Consider the following 26694-nt stretch of genomic DNA (forward strand, 5'->3'; position numbering starts at 1 on the left):
CTCGCAATATTTAGCGTTCTCAAGATAACCCTCCCCTATATATATATATATATATATATATATATATATATATATATATATATATATATATATATATATATATATATATATATATATATATATATATATATATATATATATATATATATATATATATATATATCAGATTCTTTTTTTAAAACACGTGCCCCTAAAAATCACGGGCCCTAAGTGGTGGTTCTCCCCGCACACCCTCATCACCGCCCATGGACCAGCGACAAAAGCGTAACCAAATTATGAAAGCCGTGTCTCTTAATGAAGTTAAAGGACCAAATCGCAACTTTTGATATAAAACGAGGGTGGGAAGTATAGGTTACTCATTAATCTATTACTATAACTTATATTCTATTCATATGACAAATATAAAATTCTTTGCAATATATATACACCTTACAAAGAAGAATTTAATCATATAGACTCAAATATGGCTGTAGAGAGCACTCTAGAGCTCGAAAACGAGGATGGAAGGACTAAAAAGGATGCGAATTTCCTCGGGCAAACGATGGAAGATGACGATGAAACGAAGGGAGAAGTAATAGAGTCGGTAGAGATGGCGTTTAGGGACACAATGATACCGTCGTGGAAGGGGCAGTTGACGGTTAGGGCGTTTGTGGTGAGCGCGATATTGGGTGTCATGTTTAGTTTCATAGTCATGAAGCTCAGCCTCACGACGGGTATCATACCGTCGCTAAACGTGTCAGCGGGTTTATTAGGTTTCTTCTTTGTTAAGACTTGGACAAAGGCGTTGGAGCAGTGTGGGATCTTGAAGCATCCGTTTACAAGGCAAGAGAACACTGTTATCCAAACTTGTGTTGTTGCGACTTCAGGCATCGCATTTAGCGGTATACCTCTTTCTCATATATATATACACACACACACGAAGTATGCAAATAAATATATCATTATCCTCATCGTTATTATTACTGTTGTTGCGATAAAAACTGTTTTAAAACGGTACTAAACAAAGTATATCATCAACCGAAAGTTCTTTGGGAAATCCATCGGTTAAAGTGATTACCGAAGAGAATCTGTCGGTGAAACGTCGATAATATAGGCTGGTAACGTAGCGACGGATTAGTGACGGCTAACTTAGATAGGATTACTGACAGCTTTACCGACAGCTAACGTAGCGACGGATTAGCGACGGCTAGCTTAGATAGGATTAGCGACCAAAGCTTTAGCGGCTTCATTTCGATTCCATAATCTTAGAAAGTTCATGAGTCGTGATGTCAACCATAATTAGTGACTCGAATCTGTCGCAAAAGACTATATCGCTATTTTTCTTGATAAGACCGGTTATATTATATGCAAATGCAACCATACATGACTGATATGATCAAAACTGAATCAACATTAAACTACATTGTAGGATGACAATTTCACAGTTTTTTTTGACAATGATGGCTAGAAAACAAAAACATCATTCTCAGGAAAATAGAAACCAACAAGTAGGCCGGCTGAAAAAAAAGAAAAGAAATTACGTGAACCTTTTTTTATGACTGTCAAAATGGTCCCTGAGTTTTGATTACTTTTGCCACTTTAGTCCAAAACTAAAACATTTTGAATCTGGGTCCTTGTGGTTTCAATTTTGTTGTCATTTTTCATCAAAAATCAAAATCTGTTCAGATTTTTTCAGTTAACATCCAGTTTTTTTGTCTTTTTTCCTTCCTTTTAATGAAGGGTAAAATGGTCAGATTTTTTAAATTTGTTATAATAAAACGTTATAAGACCATTTTGCCCTTAATTAAAAGAGAGAAAGAAGACAAAAAAGCTGGATGTTAACTGAAAAATCTAACCAGATTTTAATTTTTGATGAAAATGGCAACAAAATTGAAACCACAGGGATCTAGATTCAAAAGATTTGAATTTTAGTCTAAAGTGGCAAAAGAAATCAAACCACAAAACCATTTTAGCACTTTACTCTTAATTTTAACACTTAGAAAACACACACATATATGTTATGGAGCGGTAATTTTAATAATTTTCACATGTAGAATAAAACACACAATGCATTTGTTAAGTACGCACAACGTCAAACGTTTATAGAAAATCATTTAAAATATGACACTCAAATTAAAGAATATAAGATTGTAAGTTTTATGATATAATTTTTTTCTTAAAGTAGTAATTTATATAAAGGTTATTTAAGTTTAAATATTAATAACACCATATTATATTGTGTTAACTTCTTTTAGCCGCTAACTATTATTTAAGGGTGTGCATACCTTGATGGCTATTTACACACCAAGTGGGACTCTTATATACGCCTACAAAATGCTGTCCATTTTCATTACTTCATATTATTCACAAATTAAAGGTCTAGATATTTTTATACACTTTTTATAGGATGTTAATCTTTTTATGATCAACCCTCCATACATATAAACATTACAAATGAACCATCTATGAAAAAGTTGACAGGTTGAGGTTGTCTAAATTTGACAGGAGGTTTTGGAAGTTACTTATTTGGGATGAGCGATATGATCGCTTCACAATCATCAGATTCCGACTCACCTACTCTAAACATGAACATCAAGAACCCGAGCTTGGGCTGGATAATCGGTTTTCTCTTCATCGTTAGTTTCATCGGCCTTTTCTCTGTGGTTCCTCTTCGAAAGGTACTCAATTAAACCCAAACTCTACATCTCTATAACATGTTATTACATGAACTACCAACTCAAATTTCAAATATAGTTTCGCCCTTAATGAAAAGGTTAGGGTTTGGCCCTTTTAGTACCGGATACACACATTTTAAGTGTGAATATATATAAATGTAAAAGTGTAAAACTAATGGAGTGTGTGCAACATACACCGGATATTGTGGGTTAACTCGAACATAAAATAAAGACCGAGCCCAATACCTCCATAGCCCACGTTCAGATAAGTCGGCATCTTCATAGCTCACACTCAGATTAAGCTGACGCCTCCATGGCCCACAATCCTATAATCCTACACTCCATAGTCGGCCGACATCTCCATACATTGGCACCTCCATAACCCACACTCTACACGTCGACACCTCCATAACTCACACTCCTATAAGCCTCACCTCCATAGCCCACACATTTAAAAGTCAATGCATATTTTGATAACTTACTTGATCAACTTGCCTATTTTCATAATTTTCCCAATAACAAATTAAGTTTTATTACGAATTAAAGCTTAAAGTATCAAGATTTCGTAACATATTGTGATGGGTTTACATACAGATCATGATCATAGACTTCAAGCTAATATACCCGAGCGGAACTGCAACTGCTCACCTGATTAACAGCTTCCATACCCCTCAGGGTGCCAAGCTTGCCAAGTATGTGTATCTCTCAAATATCTTGTTTCAAATTCCATGCATGCATGAAATATAGGTTTTTTTTTTTTTTTTTTTTTTTTTTTTTTTTTTTTTTTTTTTTTTTGCAAAAGAAGCAATCACCATATCATTATACAACATGATGTGTGCATGAAATAGTAGCAGTGGAAGTTTTTGTAGAAGAAGCAACCACCATATTAATGAATATGATGCTTGCAATATATGTATATACAGGCAACAAGTGAGTGCATTAGGGAAGTTCTTCTCCTTGAGCTTCTTATGGAGTTTCTTTCAATGGTTCTTCGTTTCTAATGAGGATGATTGTGGCTTTCAAAACTTCCCTACTTTTGGCCTCAAAGCTTACCAACAAAAGTAATCACTGCTCTTAGCTTTACTTTACCCTTTGTCATATATTTACATACATTTTCATCAACTTAATAATGCAATAAATATGTATGTGTATAGGTTTTACTTTGATTTCTCAACTATGTATGTTGGAGTAGGAATGATATGTCCATACCTTATAAATGTCTCCTTGCTACTTGGTGCAATCCTATCATGGGGGATTATGTGGCCCCTCATTGAGACACAAGAAGGCCATTGGTACAAAGATGGTCTTGGACAAGGTAGCTTTCATGGCATCCAAGGTTACAGGGTAATCAAAATTTTTCTCAATCTTTAGTATCACTTCTTTATATTGAAAAAGCTTGCGGATTGCTCGATAAAAGCTCGCTCAAAACTAGTTTGATTGTAAACGCGAGTCACCTCAGTCTGTAAACGAGTCAAGTCTGAGTCAAAGTAAGCTCAACCCATTGGCTCGCTCGTTAGGATTGTTTAGCTGGCTTGTTGGCCCGTTTCGATTAAATTCCAAATTTTGATATGTATATAAATTATAATCCAAAAGTATACCCCTTTTTAAGGGGAATTGGCCTGTAATAATCCCAACTAGACGTCATTGGCCATTGCTAGTCTCACTTTTGAATATTTCCCATGCCAGTCCCACCTTTCACCTATTTTTCCTCCACCGGTCCTCAGTTAAAAAAACTTAACAGAGTTAAGTTTTTTTCCGAATTACAAACTGAAGTATTAGGGCTGTTGATCAGAATGAGGATACGAGTCTATTTATTTAAAACTTACCTCGAAACGATGCTCCAAACGACTTGATTTTTTGTTAATTGGAAGTTTAAGCACCTGAATTAAAACACCGTTTTCATCGTTTGGAGCACAATTTCAAGGTAAGTTTACATCATTCGACTCATATCATTGTTTTGATCAAAAGCCCTAAAACGTCAGCTTGTAAATCAGAAAAAACTTAACTCCGTTAAATTTTTTAACTGAGGACCGGTGGAGGAAAAATAAGTGAAATGTGGGACTGGCATTGAGAATATTTAAAGGTAGGACTGGTAATGGCCAATGACATCTAGTTTGGATTATTACAGGCCGATTCCCCCTTTTAAATAGATACAAATTACAAATTATTCTGTTGTACATTAAATGTATTATATGCATCTTAAAAATGTCAATTTTTGATTTTATACATACCAATATGTGCAAAAATAAAAATAAAAAAATCTTAAAACAAATTATAGTGTTGGCTGGCTTGACGTGCGATGAGCTGGCTTTTAACTAGCCGAGTTCGATCTGCATTCCAACTCGTTAAGATAAATGAGCCGGGCCCACAGGTCCAACCTGGCTCGGTTCTGCTCAGGGCCTCAGGCCTAGCTATAACTAACTCATCCTCAAATTGTTACAGGTTTTCCTTGCAATAGCCATAATCCTGGGAGATGGACTCTACAACTTCGTCAAAGTAGTCGGTAAAACCGGAATCGGGTTGTACGGTCAGCTCAAAAACAAAGAATCATTAACTGTTCTTCCAGTGGCCACAGACTGTGCAACCAAAGATACTACATCTTTTGATGAACAACGTAGGATACAAGTGTTTATGAAGGACCGGATACCGACATGGTTAGCCGTTGGCGGGTACATGGCAATAGCCGCGGCCGCCACAATTACCCTCCCTCATATATTCGGCCCGCTTGAATGGTACTACGTGATTGTAATTTACCTTTTCGCCCCTGCTCTAGCGTTTTGTAACGCGTATGGGTGTGGGCTTACTGACTGGTCCTTGGCGTCAACTTACGGGAAACTAGCTATTTTCGTGATCGGGGCGTGGGCTGGTAAGTCGCAAGGTGGTGTGTTGGCGGGGCTAGCCGCGTGCGGGGTGATGATGAACATAGTGTCCACTGCTTCGGACCTAATGACGGATTTTAAAACGGGTTATTTGACCTTGGCTTCACCCCGGTCCATGTTTGTGAGCCAAGTGATTGGGACCGCGATGGGGTGCGTGATCGCACCATGTGTATTTTGGGTTTTTTATAGTGCTTTTCCGAATCTTGGGAAACAAGGGTCCGAGTACCCCGCACCGTACGCTATTGTGTATCGAAATCTTGCTATTTTGGGAGTCGAGGGGTTTGGGTCGCTTCCAAAGCATTGTTTATCACTTTGTTACGCGCTTTTTGCGGCTGCAATCCTTATAAACGTGGCTCGAGACACAACGCCCAGAAAGCGGGCTCGGTTTATTCCCATCCCAATGGCAATGGCGATTCCGTTCTACATTGGAACGTCGTTCGCCATTGACATGTGTGTGGGGAGCTTGATTCTTTTTATATGGGAAAAGAGGGACAAAACGAAGGCCGATGCTTTCGGACCAGCGGTAGCTTCGGGTTTGATTTGTGGTGAAGGGATTTGGTCTGTGCCCAAGTCCATATTGGCTTTGGCCAAGGTGAGTCCCCCGATTTGCATGAAGTTTTTATCGAGGCGTACAAACTTAAAGGTTGATGATTTTCTATCGACGCTAAGTCGTTAGCGTCAAATAACGCATATTCGTATTGTTGTGCATTTTTAGAACTTTATACGAATGTAGATTTTTGTTTCAAAACTATAATTTGGGTGTTTTGATTGTTGATTATTATATGTATAACGTATTATAAAGCCATCGTGTGTATATGAATCTTGGGTAACAAGTCAATAAGAGTTTGATTTGAAACAAGTCATCTTTTTACGAGATGGATTGACTGTTAGGTATCAAAATAGTAGGAGGACTAGATTGTAATAGCTGAATAATATAGGGTGTCTTTGATGTACTTAAACAAATAGAACATATAAATGAGCATCAATGAATTGAATAGGGTTTATTCCCATCATCTTCTATGTGTTCTTCTTTCTCTTTATCGATCTTAGCTTGATTACCAAATTGTTTCGTAACAATGACCCTCAAACTGTAGGAACAATTCTTATATAAACTCAACTAAAACACTTTTGTTAGAATTACATACAATAATCAAAGGAAATAATTAAATCACAGAACTATTATAACTTAAATGAAAAATTCAAAATATGAATTTCTAGAACATTTTGGGCGAGGATCGTGTTAAACGTAGATTCTTTAAAATATTTTTCGAGTTTCACAAAAGAATTCATTTGTTTTCCATTATACAACAACCGGAACAATTTATACTGCTAGAATTGACCCAGCACCCGAATGTATACCTTAAAACACCGAATGTTTTTAATTATATTAAAAGCTTCTCATTACATGAATAATGACGTATAAACATATACTAATAAGATATTTAATTTCATCATAAACTTATTTTAGGCTATTTATGACAAAAGGTATAGAGAACAAATGAGGCTTGTATTAGATTGTAAAGTTGTTTTGTTTATATAGAACACCATGTTACACATCTAACCCCTATACTATAATTTATTGCCTTCTTTCTGACACCCCCCTCCAGTTGAGTATTGGGTCACCAATACTTAACTTGCTCAAGCAGCTGCTAAATGCGTTTACGTTGACGACTTTTGTAAGAATATATGTGAGTTAATCTTAATTTTGACGGTATATATGGGAGCTCTATGATTCTTTCCTCCAGTTTCTCCTTGATGAAATGTCGATCTACCTCCACGTGTTTTGTTCGATCATGTTGAACTGGCTTTTTTGAGATCTGTATTGCAGTTGTATTGTCACACATAACTTTACTGGGTGCCCTTTGGGAAAAACCAATGTTTTCTAGTAGCTTACCGATACAAAGAACTTCGCTTAACCCTCGAGCTATACCTCTAAATTTCGCTTCTGCACTCGACAGAGCGACCACCTTCTGCTTCTTACTTCTCCAGGAAACAAGGTTTCCATCGACCAAGGAGAAGTATCCTGATGTTGCCCTCCGATTTCCTTTATCTCCTGCCAAGTCTGCATCAGTGTAGAGCTCAACATTTAGATGTCCATTTGTTTTGAACAACACTCCATGGCCTACGGTTCCCTTGAGATACCTTAAAATTCTCTGAGCTATTTCCATGTGGGAAACTTGTGGTTGGTGCATGAACTGACTTACCACTCCAACAGCATAAGCTATATCAGGGCGAGTGTGAGAGAGATAAATTAATTTGTCCACGAGCCGTTGATACCTTTCTTTGTCTTCAAGCTCTCCATTAAGTTCCATGTGCAGGTTGTGGTTCACCAACATTGGAGTATTTGCTGGTTTATAATCAATCAACCTGGTTTCCGCTAGGAGATCAAGGACATACTTCTTTTAGCAGATAAAGATTCCTCGTTTAGAACTGAGAACTTCGATCCCGAGGATATACTTGAGATTCCCTAGGTCTTTCATTTCAAACTTTGAGAACAGGTTCTTTTTCAGCCGTTCTATTTTTTCTACATCATTTCCGGTAATAATCATGTCGTCTACATATAGGATCAAGCAAGTTACAAGGCCGTTTCTTCTTTTGAGGAATAGAGTATGATCAACGTTACTTTGGTGATACTCATATTCCTTCATGACCAAAGTGAATTTTCCAAACCATGCCCGAGGAGATTGTTTTAGCCCGTATAAAGACTTTTTCAATCGACATACTTCTCCTTCTTTAAAACTCCCTGAAAAACCTGGAGGTGCTTCCATGTAGAGTTCTTCCATTAGGTCTCCATGGAGAAATGCATTTGTAACATCAAACTGGTGGAAAGGCCACTTCTTATTGGCTGCCACAGAGAGGAGGACTCTGATGATGTCCATTTTCGCAACCGGAAAAAATATCTCAGAGTAATCGATCCCATACGTCTTAATGTAACCCTTGGCTACGAGCCGAGCTTTGTATTTTCTAATGGATCCATCTGGCTTATATTTGATAGAATACACCCACCAACATCCAACTATTTTTTTTCCTTTAGGAAGAATGCACTTCTCCCACATGTTGTTTTTCATAAGAGCATGCATTTTCGTTTCCATTGCTTCTCTCCAGTTCTTCTTACCTTGGGCTTCCTTTACGGAACCTGGTATTTGTTCGGAATATAGTGAAGTAACAAATGCTTTCGCACTGTTAGATAAGTTTCCATCAAACATATTAGCTATAGGATACCTTGAACTTCTTTCCCTTTCTGGGGAGTACCGTTTTGGGGGAACCCCTCTATTGGCTCTTGGGGGTAAAACATATGTTCCCGGTGTTGTTCCAGATCCTCTATCATGTTGTTCATTATATTCGACCTTTCCTTAGACTGCGTTGTTCTGCTCAGCAATCTCTACATGTTCCATTGTCTCGGGACTTTCATGATTGTTAGTGATAACTGGCTTAGATTCGGGCACAGTTTCAAGGTTTGGAGAGTCACTTACCTCGAACACCAGTCTGGATGATTCTTGGGTGAGACCCTCGACAGGCTTAGTATGTGTGGATGTATGAGATAACTCGTCTTTGCTTGCGGATGGACTCCACTTCAACCAACTCAGTGAGTGCTCATGCTCTATCTCCCCTTGACCACTGAGATGAGACTGATAGTAATATTCCATTTCAAGAAAGTCGCAGTGGACAATGGTAATCACCCGGCGTCGTAATGGGTTAAAACATCGGTATCCTTTCTGATTCAACCCATAACCAACAAAGACACATTTCTCCGTAAATGGGTCAAGTTTGGATTGTTCGGTTTTGGGTATATGGGGAAAAGCTGTACACCCAAAGACTCGAGGTGGTAAGGTAAGAGGTGGAGGTAGTTCGGTGAATGTGGATAAGGTATCTAGGGGAGTTTTTAGGTCAAGGGCTTTGGTTGGTAAATGGTTAAGTAGATACACAGCTGTGTTTATAGCTTCGGGCCAAAAAGATTTAGGGACTTTGGATTCAAGCATAAGGGCTCTGTCCATTTCTACCAGAATGCCATTTTTCCGCTCAACTACACCATTCTGTTCGGGGTGTTTTGGGCAAGTGGTTTGGTGAATCAATCCCCTCTCTTGAATAAATTGTTTCATGGAGTTCTCCATTATCAGATCGTAAGATTTGAATGCTGGTTTTGAATTGAGTTTGGACCATGGTGTACAACAATCTGAATTTGTCAAAGACTTCAGATTTTTGTTTTAAAAAATACACCCATGTCATCCGGGTACAGTCATCAACAAATAATGGGAGAAAACGGAAATTTTGACCTCCATTAGTTTCAGCTGGACCCCAAACATCTGAATGTATTAGGGAAAAAAGGTTCACTGACCCTAGTGTTACTTGGTTTAAATGGTTTTTTATGGCTTTTGGCTAAGGCACATGTTTCACATTCTAATGTACTGTTTGATGGGAAGAGTTCAGGGAGTAAAAGGTGTAGATATCCAGCGGAAGGATGCCCTAATCTCCTATGCCAAAGCCATGCTTCTCTACTCTTTGTGTGTTAATGAAGGAACATATAAACAATTTGACAGTATCAGATTGGGAGCTATTTCGACAGTTCCTCCTCCCTTTATTAAAGCATTTTCTCCATTTACAATTTTAATGTGGGTTCTGTTTGGTTTCTTTGTAGAGAGGAAATCCAATGGCTTGTACGTCATCGTATCCGTGGCTCCACAATCAAATATCCAAGGACTGACTTGATCACTACTTTTCTATTTTGTTAAATAAGCTTCCCCACTTGTTGACGGATAGTCTGCCAACAACTCATAGTTCCTGATGTATGTAAAATGCAACATATAAATTACATCAAATGAGGCATAAAACTAACCCTTTTTTAGTACTAATGTTGGAAAAAGTGTGTTTTTGTCTTCCTTTTGTATTTTCAGGACCAAATGAGCTTAAACGAACAAAAGGAACAAATATGCAGCAAAAACTAACATAAATACAAAGCAAAGGAATAAACGTGACATGCCCGACCCCTCGGCAACATCCCCAAGAGCAAAATAAGAAACAGAAGGCTGACCACGGCTCGTGCTCACTGGACACGAGGGCGTGGTCAGATGTCTGCAGAAATAGACAAAGCTGTGGAAGCTTCTACGCCTACCACGGGGCGTGGTCAACGCTAAGATTTGCAGAATCTTGCAAATCTTGGTAATATAGTTACGCTTCTGCACACGGGGCCGTGCCCAGGGAACACGGGCCGTGTGGGAGCCCAATGCAGGCAAATGCAATTAATGAAGGAAGAGAAAAGGGATGGCCACGGGGGCGTGTCCGCTGGACACGGGGCCATGGCCGTGCTTCTGTTCAGGCTATAAATAGGGGTGTTTGGTTCACTTCAAAGGCATCCCTTGCCAAACCACCTCTCTCCTACTTTGCCACTACTCTACCACCACTACAACACCCACATCCACCACCATCATCCATCATCCACCTTAGAGTGTGTGTAGTAGTCTCAGGATCCAAGATTGATCGTAAGAGTTCTTGTCAATCAAAGGCCATATTTGGCTAAGTCTCTTACATCACTTGGTGAAGACAAGCATTTAATGTATTACTTTTGATTTTTAATCTTTTCGCGCTTTTTATTTGGTTTTGTATTAATGACTTTAATAACTAGTTTCTTATGTTGAAGGTGAAACTTCTTTATCATTTGTTCGTGGTGTCTTGGCATTACTTTACTGTCTATATAAAGTAAAAGATTTCACCACTCATATCTCTACGGTCTATATAGAGATATGTTGGCTACCTGGTCGGGGATTAAGGTAATGGTTTAGTAAGGTTCTTACCTTGTTCAGTGTATAGATCCTGCAAGGACCTGGGTCAAGCTTACTAGGACCTCCTTCAATACCCACTGGTATTGGATGGCGGGGGTGCGAATGGCTTGATCCCCTCATATGTAAACTACTATTAATACATTAAACCGGCTACTTGGGATTGTATCCCTGCTGACTCAAACCACTTAGCCGAGGGTAACATCACCTTCAAAAGAGGGGCCTACCACTTTTCGCATTAATAACTTAATTAATTATCTTGCAATATTTCGACCCTTTGGGATTGTATCCTTGCTGACTCAAACCACTGTGTTGAGGGTAACGTCACCTTCAAAAGAGGGGCCTACTACTATAACTAAGATAATCTCTTAAAATTTGTAAAAGTGCGGAAATCATCAAAGGATACATTAAAGGCGAGTCGGATCCAAGTGATTCATCTTGTCTATCTGTTTTTATTTTTATTTTTATTTCAGCATTTTTAGTTTTTATTTTTCATACTTAAAACCTTTTCTAAAAATTTTAGTTTGATTAGACGTTGAGGATAAACCGATACTAAAAGCTCTTGTGTCCTTGGACGACCTCGATATCTTACCAACGCTATACTACGCTCACGATGGGTGCACTTGCACATTTGTGTGTTTAGTGTTAGTAGAATATCATGTTTTATATATTTAAAACTTGATTAATGTGTAAATGGGCTTAAAATATCAATAAAACATATCACACCCGACACACACCATTCATGTGATTGACCATCTTCAAACAGTTTTTTTTTGTTGTAAAAATATGTTGTCTATACCGTTACGGACAAAACAACTGACTAGTGTATTTATAAAATACGCTGGGCACTTGAACACGCGTTCAAGATTTAAAGTAGCCGGAGATACTAGGGTCGCCCAAAAATGCTGGGCAACTTAAACCGCTCAAGATTTATCAAATACGTCGGAAACACCATGTTGAAAAAAAAAACGTTCTCTTAGTAGCGTATATATCAAATACGCCAGCCACTTGAACTCTCATTCAAGATTTAAGTTCGCCCAGAAACAAGTTCTCTTACCAGCATATTTATCAAGTGCGTCGGGCAACTTGAACTCTCGTTCAAGATTTAAGTTCGCCCAGAAACAGATCCGCCACCTAATAACAAATCCACTACTGATGCAAATTTGCTCAGATGCGACAACTAGGGTTTGGGTTGTGTTGTGTTATGTTGTTTGAAGTGGCAGTGGCTAGGTGTAAGGACTTGCAGAAAAATGTCCTAAAACACTTCGTAAGTGGAAACCCGGACCCCTAAAACCCTAAATTTCATGAAAAATCAAGAAAATCCAAATTTATCCATCTGTCGCGGGCCGCGTAAGAGTTAAGTAAGGCTTACGCGGGGGGGGGGGGGGGGGGGACAGCCTTGCAATCCTCCGGATAACGATCAGGGCCACGTGTCAGACATGTAGCAGACCTACGCCATGACACGGCAGCCCTAGTCGTAGCTAGGGTGACCCTCGCGGGCCGGGAAGGATTCCCTTCAGGCTTACGTGGGCCGCGTAGAACTCAAAAATCAGCTATAAAAGGGATGTGCATGGGCATTCACTGCTGCTCCAAAAATTTCATCAAAATCACTTTCATACTTCTCAAAATAGTACGTGTAGGTATTGAAATGCTGCTACGATTACAGGGTAATAACTCGATCACTGCTACGATACAATGTCCGATCGATTGAAACTGATCCGAAGAATGTTTAAGTGCTAACTAAATTCAGGCTATACTTTGTCATTCGTCGTGAGGGTTTTGATTTCGTGAAGTTATCGTAAATGTTGTATTAAGTTACTAACCTAGTTTCGTTTGCATTATCTAACTAGGTTACCAAGCTTAATCAGTAGGCAAAACTCTGTCCAACTAAACTTGCAATGTGAGTGATTCTCTTTTTATCAAAAGTGTTTTACAATACCTAAATGTTTTCCAGTTATATTTTAAAGGGATTAAGTCTTTGTTATCTTAAATTACTGGCAGTAAGTGGGGTATTGTGCACAATTACTATTGTTTTATCACTTTTAGGTGAAAGGACCTAAATTGTGATACACGTCACTTTTGGGTGAACAGACCCAATAGTGGTATGACCACAGTCATAGATCCGGTCGAGTGACAACTGAACCAGCTAATTATAAGATAGGGGCAATTGTAATCGCTCTTAATACTGTAATCTATAACAATGTGTCGTTTTATGCAAATTGAGTGACTCGCCAGTATTTCCCCGCTGATAAAATCTTTTTAAACATGTTTCAGGTGATTTATTGTGAACAAGGAAAAGTGCCGTGTAGCACTACCAGCTTGGATAAAGTGGCTCAGTACATAAATAAACATGTTTTTGTAAACAGGGAATTTCCCAGTGAAATTCCTTTATTGTAAATTACGGGGTTTGTCCCAAAATTTGAAATAAAATAAAAGGGGTGTTTTCAGTTTAAACGATCCTGTTAAAATTTCCGCTGCCTAATTAAACACCAATACCACGGGTTTCTGTCCCGCGGTTTCTGAACCGGGTAAAACCGGGTCGGGGGCCGTGACAGGAAAAGGTGGTATCAGAGCCACTTATTTAAGCCAATTAAGTATTTAGAAATACTTAATTTGTCAGATTGCCATTTTGTGATTCTGTGAAAACTTAATTTAACAAATAAAATTTTAACTTGAGTTTTTGTGTGTTTCTTCATGTGTGCTAACAGCATGAATGAACTGTCAGAGGCACTCCGAAACTTTACAATCCATACGACTGATATGGATACAACAGGAACCCAATCCGGATATCAGGCGGATACCGAGGAGCCCCTGGTATTTCAGGCCCAACCTCAGGAGAAACCTAAGCCTAAAAAGAGAAGGAGGCGGCTGGATTGGAAACGCGGACGAAGGAAGAAGCCAGCTGCCCAAAAGGTGAAAAAGACAGAGGACCCAAAAGATAAAGGAAAAGGAAAGGATGTAGGGGAAAGTTCCGGTCAAGCACAGGAGATGCCACCTTGGGAAGCACTTGATAGGAAACTTGCGAATTGTGACCTCATCGGACCTATTGACGAAACCCTTTTCAATTTCCCTGCCCAGTCAGAACTTCTAATTAATTTGGAACCTGCTATTCCGGACCCTATTGTCAACCCTCAACCTTTTACAGGGCAATTGGAAGAATGGTGGACGAGCGACTGGCATTTCAGAACTTCATGAATAACCCCAATGTTTATTTTCCCCAGTTTGATCCTGAACCTGCACCTCTGCCACCTATGAGCGCGGAGAACGTTGCCGAATTACGCCGCTACGGCGAGGAACTGGTGGACGCCGGAAATCGGATTCGGGAAGTGGGGGAAAATATCACATGGAAGTACAACGAGAGGGAGCGTCGTTTCTGAGAAGCCAGTTAATTGAAGGTAAAATGTTTTTGTATAATAATAATATGTGAAAAAATATATAATATATAATAATAATAATAATAATAATAATAATAATAATAATAATAATAATAATGTATAATAATAAAATAACGTATCTGTAAAATATATGGTTTGTACTAATGTTTAATAATATATAAAAATATAATGTCGCAAGGACGACGATTTTGGCAATATGTGTTGACTTAATTGTTTATGTGATTGCTCTATTGTGTTTGGTTGCTATCCATTTTGTGACAGTAATATATATATATATATATATAGGGGAAGATTTATTTGAGAAGAAATTTAGTGTGAGAAGAAAAAGAAGAAAGGGCATATTAGTAAAATACTATTTCATTTATAACTCATATCATTAATTTTTAACTCTTTAATTAATTAGTCAACTAATAATTAATTATCCTACATATTATCTACAAAACCTACACATATCAAAATTTTCCTACATATACCCGACACATTATAGAATTTTATCCTACACAGTCGAAATATATATCCTTCACACCTCGAAATATATCCTACATAACTCGTAATTTATCCTACACAACTAGTAATTTATTTTACACTTTAAATTAAGTTGTTGTTTTTTTAATTTGGAAAAAGTATATATTTTGAAAAGGAGTTACAAATTTAACTTTGTTAGTTATTAAAGGGGAATAATACAAATTAATGATTTTTCTAAGTTTACCAATATACCCTTATATTAAAATTAAATGCAAATATTAAATGAAGTAAAATCAAGCATTCTTATTGGTTGAAACTTCTTCTTTTTTCTTCTTACAAAAAAATTCTTCTCATTTGAACCCTCCACTATATATATATATATATATATATATATATATATATATATATATATATATATATATATATATATATATATATATATATATATATTGTTAATGATTCAGATGGAAAACGCAGAAAACCAACCGGCAAACGAAGTTAACCAATCTGAACAAAATAATGAAGACCATTTTCTTAATCGACAAGATATTGAAAATATCGTTGCTCAGGGAATAGCTAACGCTATCCCGGCAATTGTAGCTGCTGTTAAGAATCCTACTGAACCTTCTCAAGCCAACCATAGTAAACGCACTCGTGACGATAATTTCAGTAACAATGTAAATGGAGGCGGCAATAATAACAATAATGTGGTTCAAGCCCCAATACTTAAGAAAATGAAAGTGGCAACGACTGTTTGCACTTATAAAGAATTCCTTGTCTGTAAGCCAGTCGAATTTGCAGGCAATGAAGGGGCAACTGCCGCACTGCGTTGGTTAGAAAAGACCGAAGCAGTAATTAAAATCAGTAAATGTGCAGAGGAAGACAAGGTTATGTATGCATCCCACCTGTTCAAGGAAGAGGCGTTAGAATGGTGGAACACGGTGCTACAAGCTAAAGGAAGTGACATGGCTTATGCCATGAGTTAGGAGGAATTTAAGAAATTGGTGGAAAGAAAATTTTGTCCCTCCTATGAAAAGGAACAAATGACAAATAAGTTCCTGAACCACCTATGGTGGACGTTGATTGTCGAGGGTATACTTCGAAATTTTTCGAATATGCTAGAATTGTACCAACTCTGGCTTTGCCAGAACTGGTGCTTATTTCTCGCTATATCTGGGGACTAATTAGCGAGATTCGTGACATAGTCAAAGCCGCGAGATCCCGCACAATTGACGATGCGGTCGAACTAGCAAACACCTTGACTGACGGGCTGGTACGCACTAGAGAAGAGAACAGGAAAAGGAATTGGCCCAAAAGATTACTCAAGGTTTCCATGGGAGTAATAATGCTAGTAACTTCAAGAGAAAGGGACCCAGGCAATACTCCACTGCTCCATTTTGCAGTACCTGTAAAAGAAAGCATTTTGGAAAATGTAAGGGGTACTGTAATTTTTGCAAAATCCCAGGGCACCAAGAGGAGAATTGCAGGAAGAAATCCATGATCTGATACAATTGCGGAGAAACAGGGCACTTTAGGCCCGACTGCCCAAAATTGGTTAAGCCAGCTGACAATAAGGCCAAACCTGTAGAAGGAACTACTAAGAAGAATGCAAGAGCCTTCCAGCTGACAACACAAGAAGAAGATCTGATCCCCGATGTGATACCTGGTACGTTTTTGGTACGTGACATTTATGCGAAAGTATTATTTGACTTTGGTGCAAACCAAAGTTTTATAAATACTTCATTCTGCCAAGCTCTTAACCTACCTTTAACCAAACTTAAGCAGAGTTATACGGTAGAAACAGCAGATGGAAATTCTGTTAACATAGATAAGATTCTCCAAGAAGGAAAAATAGAACTCTCATGCCATAAATTTTCTGCAAACCTTCTACCTATGAATTTAGCCGGATTCGATGTCGTGTTAGGAATGGATTGCTTAGTAGCCAACCATGCTCGAATCCTCTGTGATAAGAATTCCATAGAAATACGTACACCAGCAGGAGAAGTAATTGTGATTTCAGGAGATAAGCCACGTAAACCAATGAAGTTCATTTCAGTAATGAAAGTTGCTAGTTATGAACGAAAACAAGGAATAGTGTATATGATTTCGGTAATCATTAACACTAAAAGTAAGGAACTTAAGGAAATCCCAGTAGTGTCAGAATACTCGGATGTATTACCAGAAGAACTACCAGGATTACCACCCAATAGAGAAGTAGAGTTTAGAATTCATCTGATTCCTGGAACTACACCAATAGCGAAGGCACCTTATCGATTAGCACCCACGGAAATGTTAGAACTAAAGAAGCAGTTAGATGAATTGCTAAGCAAAGGATTTATACAACCTAGTTCATCCCCTTGGGGAGCACCTGTGTTGTTTGTGAAAAAGAAAGATGGTTCGATGCGGATGTGTATCGATTATAGGGAATTAAATAAGGTTACAATTAAGAATCGATACCCATTACCTAGGATTGATGATCTTTTCGCTCAACTTCAAGGAGCTAGATACTTTTCTAAGATAGATTTGCGTTCAGGATACCATCAGTTGAAGGTACAGGAAGAAGACATACCTAAACCAGCTTTCAGGACTAGGTATGGTCACTACGAGTTTACAGTCATGCCATTTGGAGTAACGAATGCTCCTGCAGCATTCATGGACATGATGAACATGATCTGTAAGCCATATATGATAAATTCGTAATTGTCTTCATCGAAGATATACTTATTTATTCTAAAATCCAGGACGAGCATTGTGAACACCTGCATGCACTCTTAACTTTGTTAAGAAAGGAAAAGCTTTACGCCAAATTCTCAAAGTGTGAATTTTGGCTACAAGAGGTGCAATTTTTAGGACACATGGTGAATCACTAAGGCATTCACGTGGATCCCTCTAAGATAGAAGCGATCACAAATTGGAAGGTCCCACACTCAGCAACCGAAGTTAGAAGTTTTCTAGGATTAGCTGGATACTATAGGCGCTTCATTAAAGATTTTTCCAATATAGCTGTTCCGTTAACTAAGCTAACATGTAAAACTGTTAAGTTTGAATGGGGACCTAAGCAAGAAGAGGCCTTTAGGATCTTAAAGCAAAGATTAACAAATGCCCCAATTCTGGCCTTACCAGACGGAACCGAAGATTTTGAAGTCTTCTGCGACGCTTCTAAGCTAGGGTTAGGATGTGTGCTAATGCAACGCAAAAAGGTAATTGCGTATGCATCAAGGTAGTTGAAGAAGCACGAGGAAAATTATACGACTCATGACTTAGAATTAGGAGTAATAATTTTTGCCCTTAAGATTTGGAGACATTATTTATACGTAAGTAAGTTAACTATCTACACAGATCATAAAAGTTTAAGGTACATATCTAGGCAAAAAGAATTAAACATGAGGCAAAGAAGATGGATGGAAATTCTAAGTGACTACGACTGTGATATTTTATATCACGAAGGAAAGGCCAATGTAGTAGCAGATGCCCTATGTAACACCCCTTGTTTTCAAATGTCAAAGTCAAAGTCCAAGTCAACTTTGACTTTCTTTGACTGTAGATAGTCGATTTTATGTTTTAGTTGTATTATGTGGAGTAAGTGTTGTAATCTGCAAGAATTGAAGTAATCGAACGTGTTTCAATGCGAACCGATCTACGACTGTGAATGATAGGGAGTAACAATGCGATAAAGTTAATCTAATCAGTAATCAAACCGATCTAACAATCAATCGAACTCGAGACTCGAATCATGCGAATTTTGGTATTATTATACGTGTGTGTGTGCCTTATGTGTTACTTGTGCGTGCTTACTTTATGTTTGGTGTGGTATTCAAGCAAATCAATCGAAAATCGAATCGAAACTCGAAAGGCCATCGAACTCAATCGAAACCGACATCGAAATGTGACTTATAGAAGATTGTATGTTAGATATAGTGGTTGGGATTAAAAGTAACTTGACTAGGAACTCTATCGAAATCATAACATCATACGTCGGAATCGAAACGTCGAAAATCGACGCAAAATACTCGAAGTGCGTGGTGGATCGAATAGGAAACATCCTGATCGAACAGGCTAGCCGATCGGCTAAGCACCTTGCCAGCCGATCGAGCTACCCACTCGATCGGAGTTCCCAGCCGATCGGCTGTCACTTTCCCCTTTTGGAAGCCTATAAATAGGGCTATCATTGTCATACTTTCCATTTTTGGAAAGCTCTGACCGAACCAGCTATCTTCTTCACCTTTTCTCAGATCTCTCTCAATCCCGGTAAGTTTTCATTCTAATTCTTGTACGTTCTTGATCATTACTTGATTCTACACCTTTCTATCTTTCAAAACTTGGATTCTAACCGTGAAATCACCAAGATCTAAGTGTTCTTGGGTGATGTCATCATGGTGTTCTTGAAGAACATCATGTTTTGGCCTCATTCCACTATGATTAGCTTAGATCTAACCGATTTCCACATAAACAAGCTAAGATCCATCATGGATCTAAACATTTTCATAATGTAAAGGATTGAAAGAAGGAGTTCCAACTTTCTTTCAACTCTTTTACACTCAATGCTTTCAAACCGGTAGAAACGGAGCTTGAACCGGCTAACCAATCATTCAAATGGTTTAGAAGGTTCAAGATTCGGGTTCTATGAACAAGGTTCACCGATATCGGTTAAACTCTAAACCGACATTCCAAACCGTTCAACCGGCTGGACTTGGGTGATTCCTGTTCGAGCCAAGGGAACAGGTGGGAACGAAGGTTATCATAGTTCAACACGTTGTCAAGACACCTTGAAAGAATGACAAATAAACAAACAACCAAGTGTTAGACGGAGAGCCGACCAGGTCAGAAACGCTGGCCGAGCGGCTAGGCTGTTCGAACAGCCCAGCCGATCGGACATGCCAGCCGATCGACCGGGCCAGCCGATCGGCTAGCACATGGTCATACTTTTCCAAACTTTTGAAGTATAGTATTGACGAAGTAATGTTCGATCGAATAGGTCACCCGATTGGTAAACATTACTGTTCGGATCATGAGATACTATGCTTCAACACTTAATCGTTTTCACAACTTGTTCGTAGTAGAGAATGCCAGCCGATCGAACAGACTATTCGATCGAGTGACATTCAGTTGAGGGCTAACTTTGAAGCTCCTAGCCGATCGAGTGAGCTAGCCGATCGAGCGAGCTAGCCGATCGAATGAACCGTTCGATCGAACGACTTGAAAAGGTAGGAACACTTCAGTGTTCTCAAATACTGCAACAAAAACTTCAAAAGTTCAAATCCTCTAACACAAACACACTAGAGGAAAAAACAATCCACTCGAATGGTTCAGCCGATCGAGCCAACCGGCCGATCGAACAGGACTGTCCAATCGGATATACCAGCCGATCGAACAGGCCGTTCGATCGAACCTGTCGTTCGATCGACCAGCCCATTCGATCCATCCATACTTGTTTACTTTTCCGCGTTACTCATCGTTATGCTATCGAACTATTCAGGCTAATCTTACTCTCATCGCTCCCTTCAATCCATAATCAATCACTGTGAGTATACTCGATCCCTTTTTGCTTTTAGCACTTTTGGGGGTTACATACGTTACCTATCAAATCACAATTCAACACAAACTATTTGAACGCTAACCAACTTGCATGTGCTATTTGACTAAATGAATGCTGTTTATTATGTTTACACGTGGAGTGCTATCTACCTGCCTTAGCAACATAGTACTATAGTTTGGACTCAGCACCCGTTCACACGGGGGTTGTTAAGGACAATATACTTGCATGGATTACGGTGGTAATCATGTATTGCGAACCGTCTCGGACGGTCAACCCGCAGTCGTTGGTACCGATGGTCCCATGTCGATAATTAACATGCATCGTTTTCCTCTGTGTACGTGCCTGGTTATGCGTAAACTATTCGAACTCTATATGCTACTATCAAACTTGTGTGCTCACCTTTACATTTTTATGTATTGACTTTATTTTAACGTATGTGACAGGTAATTAGGATGCTTACTTGCTAGGAAAGCGAGGCAATAATAAAGCTTTAGAGCCCATCTAGCAGTTGTAGGTCGTAACCTACCTAGGGGTCTCTAGAAGTGAATAAACTATAGCCATGGAGCCGTTGGAGTTGTTCGATCAAGCATCTATGGCATTAGTTGTCTGTAGATCTTGTCCGGACGAGTCTTAATGACTCTGGGCCGTACTTTTAAACATTTGGTTTGTAATAAATTAAATCTGAGTTGTCGAAACAGTACTATTTGTTTAGTTGTATTCTATGATAACTTGTTTATTTATTTGGGATACGGTATGGGACGTATCACTTAACTGAATTTGTAATAATAGTTATTGTGGAAACTTCTGGACAATCTGTTTCGCTCAGTGCCGCGCCCCGATGATTCCGCCATCGGTTGGGGTGTGACACCCTAAGTCGTAAGTACCATGAAAAGCAAAGGCAAGTTCGTGCTCTTAGATTAAATCTTCAATTAGATTTAATGGAACAACTGAAGAACATTCAGGAAACAACAATCAAGGATGATGCTGAAGGAATAAAAGGACTGATAAAGGAATTAGAGCAAAGGATTGATGGAATTTGGAGATTCCATAAGAAAAGGATTTGGGTACCTAGGCAAGGAAATTTAAGAGATAAGATTTTAGAGGAAGCCCATAAATCTAGGTATACAATGCACCCTGGTAATAATAAGATGTACCAAGATTTGAGAAATAACTTCTGGTGGATAGGAATGAAAAAAGACATAGCTAGATACATTTCTAAGTGTCTAACTTGTTCACAAGTTAAAGCAGAACACCAGAAACCTTCAGGTTTACAGCAACAGTTAGAAATGCCTTTATGGAAATGGGAACTAATAACAATGGACATTGTTACTAAGTTGCCCAAAACCAGAAAAAGGTAACGATGCAATTTGGGTGATTGTGGATCGATTAACTAAATCAGCTCATTTCCTGCCAATAAAGGAAACCTTTAGCATGGAAAGATTAGCAAAGTTATACGTAGACGTGGTAGTATCTTTACATGGAATTCCACTCTCCATTTTGTCGGATAGGGATAGTCGTTTCACTTCGCATTTCTGGACAAGTTTCCAAGGAGTAATGGGGACCCGACTAAATTTAAGTACTGCATACCATCCCCAAACATACGGATAAAGTGAAAGGACGATCCAAACCCTTGAAGACATGCTCAGAGCATGTGTAATCGACTTCGGTGGAAACTAGGATGATCATTTACCCCTAATAGAATTCTCCTATAACAATAGTTATGACGCAAGCATCAATGCTGCCCCGTTCGAAGCACTATATGGACGAAAGTGTAGAACTCCAGTATGCTGGGCAGAAATAGGAGAAAGTCAATTATCAGGTCCCGAGATTGTACAAGAAACCACCGACAAGATAACTCAAATAAAGGAAAGACTGAAAACGGCTCGAGATCGCCATAAGAGTTATGCAGATAATCGACGTAAGCCGCTAGAATTCCAAGTTGGAGAAAAGGTACTCTTGAAAGTTTCTCCTTGGAAAGGAGTAGTTCGATTCGGTAAGAAAGGAAAGCTAAGTCCAAGGTACATAGGACCAATCACAGTTACCCAACGGATAGGACCCGTTACCTATCGCTTACAACTACCAGAAGAATTAGCTGGGGTACATTATGTGTTTCATGTATCCAATCTCAAGAAATGTTTATCTGATGAATCACTCGTAGTACCTCTTCAAGACATAGAGGTAAATGAAAGGTTGAAATTCGTGGAGAGACCTCTTCAAATAGAAGATAGAAAGGTTAAACACCTTAAACATAAGAGACTGGTACTGGTCAAAGTAAAGTGGGATTCAAAGGGAGGACCTGAGTACACATGGGAACTGGAATCGGAAATGAAAAGAAAATATCCTCACTTATTCCAGTAAATCTCGAGGACGAGATTTTAAATAAGGTGGGGAGGATGTAAGGACCTGCACAAAAATGTCCTAAAACACTCCGTAAGTGGAAACCTAGACCCCTAAAACCCTAAATTTGAAGAAAAATCAAGAAAATCCAAATTTATCCATCTGTCACGGGCTGCGTAAGAGTTAAGCAAGGCTTACGCGGGGCGCGACAGCCTTGCAATCCTCCGGATAACGATCAGGGCCACGTGTCAGACACGTGGCAGACCTACGCCATGACATGGCAGCCCTAGCCGTAGCTAGGGTGGCTCTCGCGGGCCGCGAAGGATTCCCTTCAGGCTTACGTGGGCCGCGTAGAACTAAAAAATCAGCTGTAGGATCGTTGTTGGACCCGAATGAGTCGTTCAGAAGAGTTGTTTATCCGAATCAAAGGCGGAATCAATGAAACGGACACTCAAAGTAATTATAATGCCTCTTGTATTGATTTAACACTGATTACAACCTGAGAACAATTTAGCAGCACTTCGTTACAATTTTTGATTCCGTGCCAAATGAACAAACAAGTGCACCATTTATATACTAGACTGATTTCGCTCAAATGGATCAAAGTCATTTCGGGCGAAATCAGAAGTTTCTGATTTCGCTCCAAATGACCTTGGTCCATTACGAGCGAAATCAGCACCCTAATCTCTAAACTTCGATTCTCGAACCTCGTGCACTGATTATCCTATTCTATCCTATAACATGATACAAGACGAAGTCAATAGACGTGATGCACTAACAGACTCCCCCTCGGATATTGACGAAGTCTTTAGTGTCTATTCTTCAGCATAACACCTCTTCGGTCTTGATCATTCTGCATTCTCACTCAGTTTGTAACAATATAACCATTCTTCAATCTTTATCTTTGATCAGCTTCAATCTTTGACTTTTAAACCAGAATCTCATCACTGGCTCTATCATCAACAGCTTCATCATAAGGCTCCCCCTTTCGTCAAGCTTCCGTGCTTTTAGGGATCGACACCTAGCTTTCCAGCTACAAGCTCCTCCTAACTTCCAGCTTGTCTTCAGACTCCCCCTTAGACTCTGCTCTTGGGATCGTAGTCTGAACTATCTGCAATTACTCATACATTTATAAGTAACAACATTTTTTAAAGTTCTAGGAATTGTAACCTGACAATTTAAACTTCTCAAAATCATTTCTCATGAATTTGGCAGTTTCATCAAATCGTATCGGAAACTAGCTCTATAACAATATAAGCATCCAAATCCCCCATAGTTAATCATCCAAGTCCAACTTAATGACCTTGGAGATATCACAAACTGTTTTTGATTTTTGAATTAAATTCAAGTTTCAAATTAATGAACTTGTTTTATTTTCAGAAACACAATCAGCTTACTTAGATTTTGAAACTCAGCATCTCAGATATCGGTTGTCGAAAATAAAGGAGAATCAAAAATCTTTTTGTATTTTCTGAAAATATAAAGCAATAAAGAAATATGTATAAACATATTTACAAACAATATTTTTGTTTGAGTATGCGTCAGAGGATCATATCAGTTTTCGACAAGTCACTAGTACCATTGAGCTTAATTTCACTTTAAGAATTAAACAATTCACTTAGATTGTCGATATACTGATCCACTTAAATTTTCATACAAACTTCAACTGATTCAGGATATGAATTGGATGTTTTAAGAACTTAAACTCATTCATATGTCCCACCTCTTGAATATACTCCCGTATCCAGAATCCCAATATTTAGTCTTACAGGTGAGTATACCACAAATGATATCTGTAAGGGGTTAAATGCGAGGGCCGTGAGAGCTCAGGTCGATACTTCCATATACGCAGAGAGATGACAGCTTCGACTTTTCGGTGTGTCCCCTTTAGAGGATCTTTTGTTACAACAGCAATGATTATCAATTTTATTGTTTAATCAAGTTGCTGAGGGTGATGCTGTGTTTCAAGCATTTGCGGAAAGTATTATTCGGGGACTAGGTCAGAACTTCCATTCAGCAGAAGTCCCGGAATAATACCCCAGATATCACTGAGTATAAAGACCTAGTATCTCAGAATAAGAGACCTTTCAAACAAGATTTCAGGGGTTACCTATATATCCAAGTAATGTTCCCCACGAAATAAGCAAGTGTTTGAATTTAGGTTTATATCCCGAAAAAGTTTACTAAATGTATAAAAACCTATCGGCATATCATCAGTGAGACTGTTTAATGCTATTTAATCAATACAATTCTTTAGCATACTATAACTGTCTACTGATGTACTATCATTTCCTCTTTTTACGCAAAACTCAAATTTTTGGATTTTATCATGTTTTTGGCTTTTTCAAATTTTCTAATATTTTTGTATTTTCTGACAAACTTTTTTCTCCCCCTAAAATGCAAAATCATTAAAAATTTTAAAACACGATACTGATAGCTTTGTCTCGCCATCTATTTTCTGCTGACTATGAATCGTTTTGCACAAAAAGCAGTAATTACCCCCATGATTTACAACCCATTGATCTTTTACAGTTTGAAAACCGTTTCTCAATCTTGTGAAAGTAATCATGTTTGTTCAGCCGTGAGGGTTTCAGCGTATTCAATCAACACACATTTTTTTTATGTACAGAAAACAATCAAACTAAACTCCCAGTTCAACCAAACTAGGGTCCTGCAACCTCTTCCTCCTCTTCATGTGCCAGGTTGCTCCAGTTTCCAATCTCACAGTCTGTGGTTCCGATGAGCACCTGCACATACACCAAATCAATCATTTGAATAATGCAACCCAAGCCTGTTTAGACTCAGGTAGTTGAACATGAATCTTTCCAGGTAAAACCGGATAGTTTCTTTCATTTTTCTCAAAAACATTATCAATTTGATTTTCAACTTTTTCATCTTTTACCAAAGTCACTTGTTTCTTAACACTCCATTTCTGTCCTTTTGGAGTACCTCTATTGTAAAAATGTGAATCTTTTAGAACACTTTGTTTTTGAACAACATTTGGTTTCCAAAACTGTTGAGGTTTTGTCATATCAACTGATTTTTTCCAACTTTGTGTTGTTCTGAATCTGGGTGTGTGAGAATTCCAGGTCTGTCTTGAATCGAACCTGTTCGGGTTTGATTTCCAATTTTGATTAGAAGCAAACTTGTTTGTATTATACCTCCAAGTTTGTTTCGAATCAAATCTGGTTGACCTTGGTTTCACATCCTCAGATTTCTGTTTTTCAATATCAAAAGGCTTTGGATTTGGACACTTTCGTGCAACATGTCCAATTTGATCACATTTAAAACACACTTTCTTTGAAACATCCTTAGCTTGTTGTTGCTTCTTTTTCTTAGCATCAAACTCCTCATTAGACTGTTGTCCAATTTTGAGTTTTTCCTCTTCTGCTAAACTTTTTCCTTGAACAAAACTTGTTTTTGCCTGACCATTTTGTGTTTCATTTTTCTTCCAATTTTGTTTCTTTTTATAACCCAAACCAGCCTTCATGTTTTTCTTTTTAAAACCAAGTTTGTTATAAAAATTTTTGTGACCTTTACTAGCACACTTTGAAATCTCAGATTTCTCAATCTCAACCATTTTGAAAACTTTATCAACCTTTTCTGAAATCACATTCTGAATCGGGAATACAACATCTAAGAATAATTTGTCCG

At 38.4% G+C, this 26694-nt stretch overlaps 1 protein-coding gene across 1 annotated transcript; it reads left to right on the top strand.

The window, feature by feature from the left end:
- The first annotated feature begins 406 nt into the window (after positions 1-406).
- LOC110864891 (probable metal-nicotianamine transporter YSL7) lies at positions 407-6338 on the top strand. The gene is made up of 6 exons (XM_022114044.2): positions 407-881; positions 2485-2657; positions 3249-3346; positions 3578-3715; positions 3809-3998; positions 5097-6338. Exons 1-6 carry the CDS (start codon positions 464-466, stop codon positions 6207-6209), a joined length of 2130 nt encoding a protein of 709 aa, XP_021969736.1. The 5' UTR covers positions 407-463; the 3' UTR covers positions 6210-6338.
- The last annotated feature ends 20356 nt before the right edge of the window (positions 6339-26694 follow it).

Source organism: Helianthus annuus, chromosome 6, assembly GCF_002127325.2.
Source record: "Helianthus annuus cultivar XRQ/B chromosome 6, HanXRQr2.0-SUNRISE, whole genome shotgun sequence".
NCBI classification, from domain to species: Eukaryota; Viridiplantae; Streptophyta; class Magnoliopsida; order Asterales; family Asteraceae; genus Helianthus; species Helianthus annuus.

Bases quoted from the DNA above. Each gene is read 5' to 3' on its own strand.
- LOC110864891 (XM_022114044.2), top strand. From the start codon at position 464: ATGGCTGTAGAGAGCACTCTAGAGCTCGAAAACGAGGATGGAAGGACT. The intron at 3,347-3,577 runs GTATGTGTATCT...ATGTATATACAG, and splicing joins CAGGGTGCCAAGCTTGCCAA to GCAACAAGTGAGTGCATTAG. The intron at 3,716-3,808 runs GTAATCACTGCT...GTATGTGTATAG, and splicing joins CTCAAAGCTTACCAACAAAA to GTTTTACTTTGATTTCTCAA.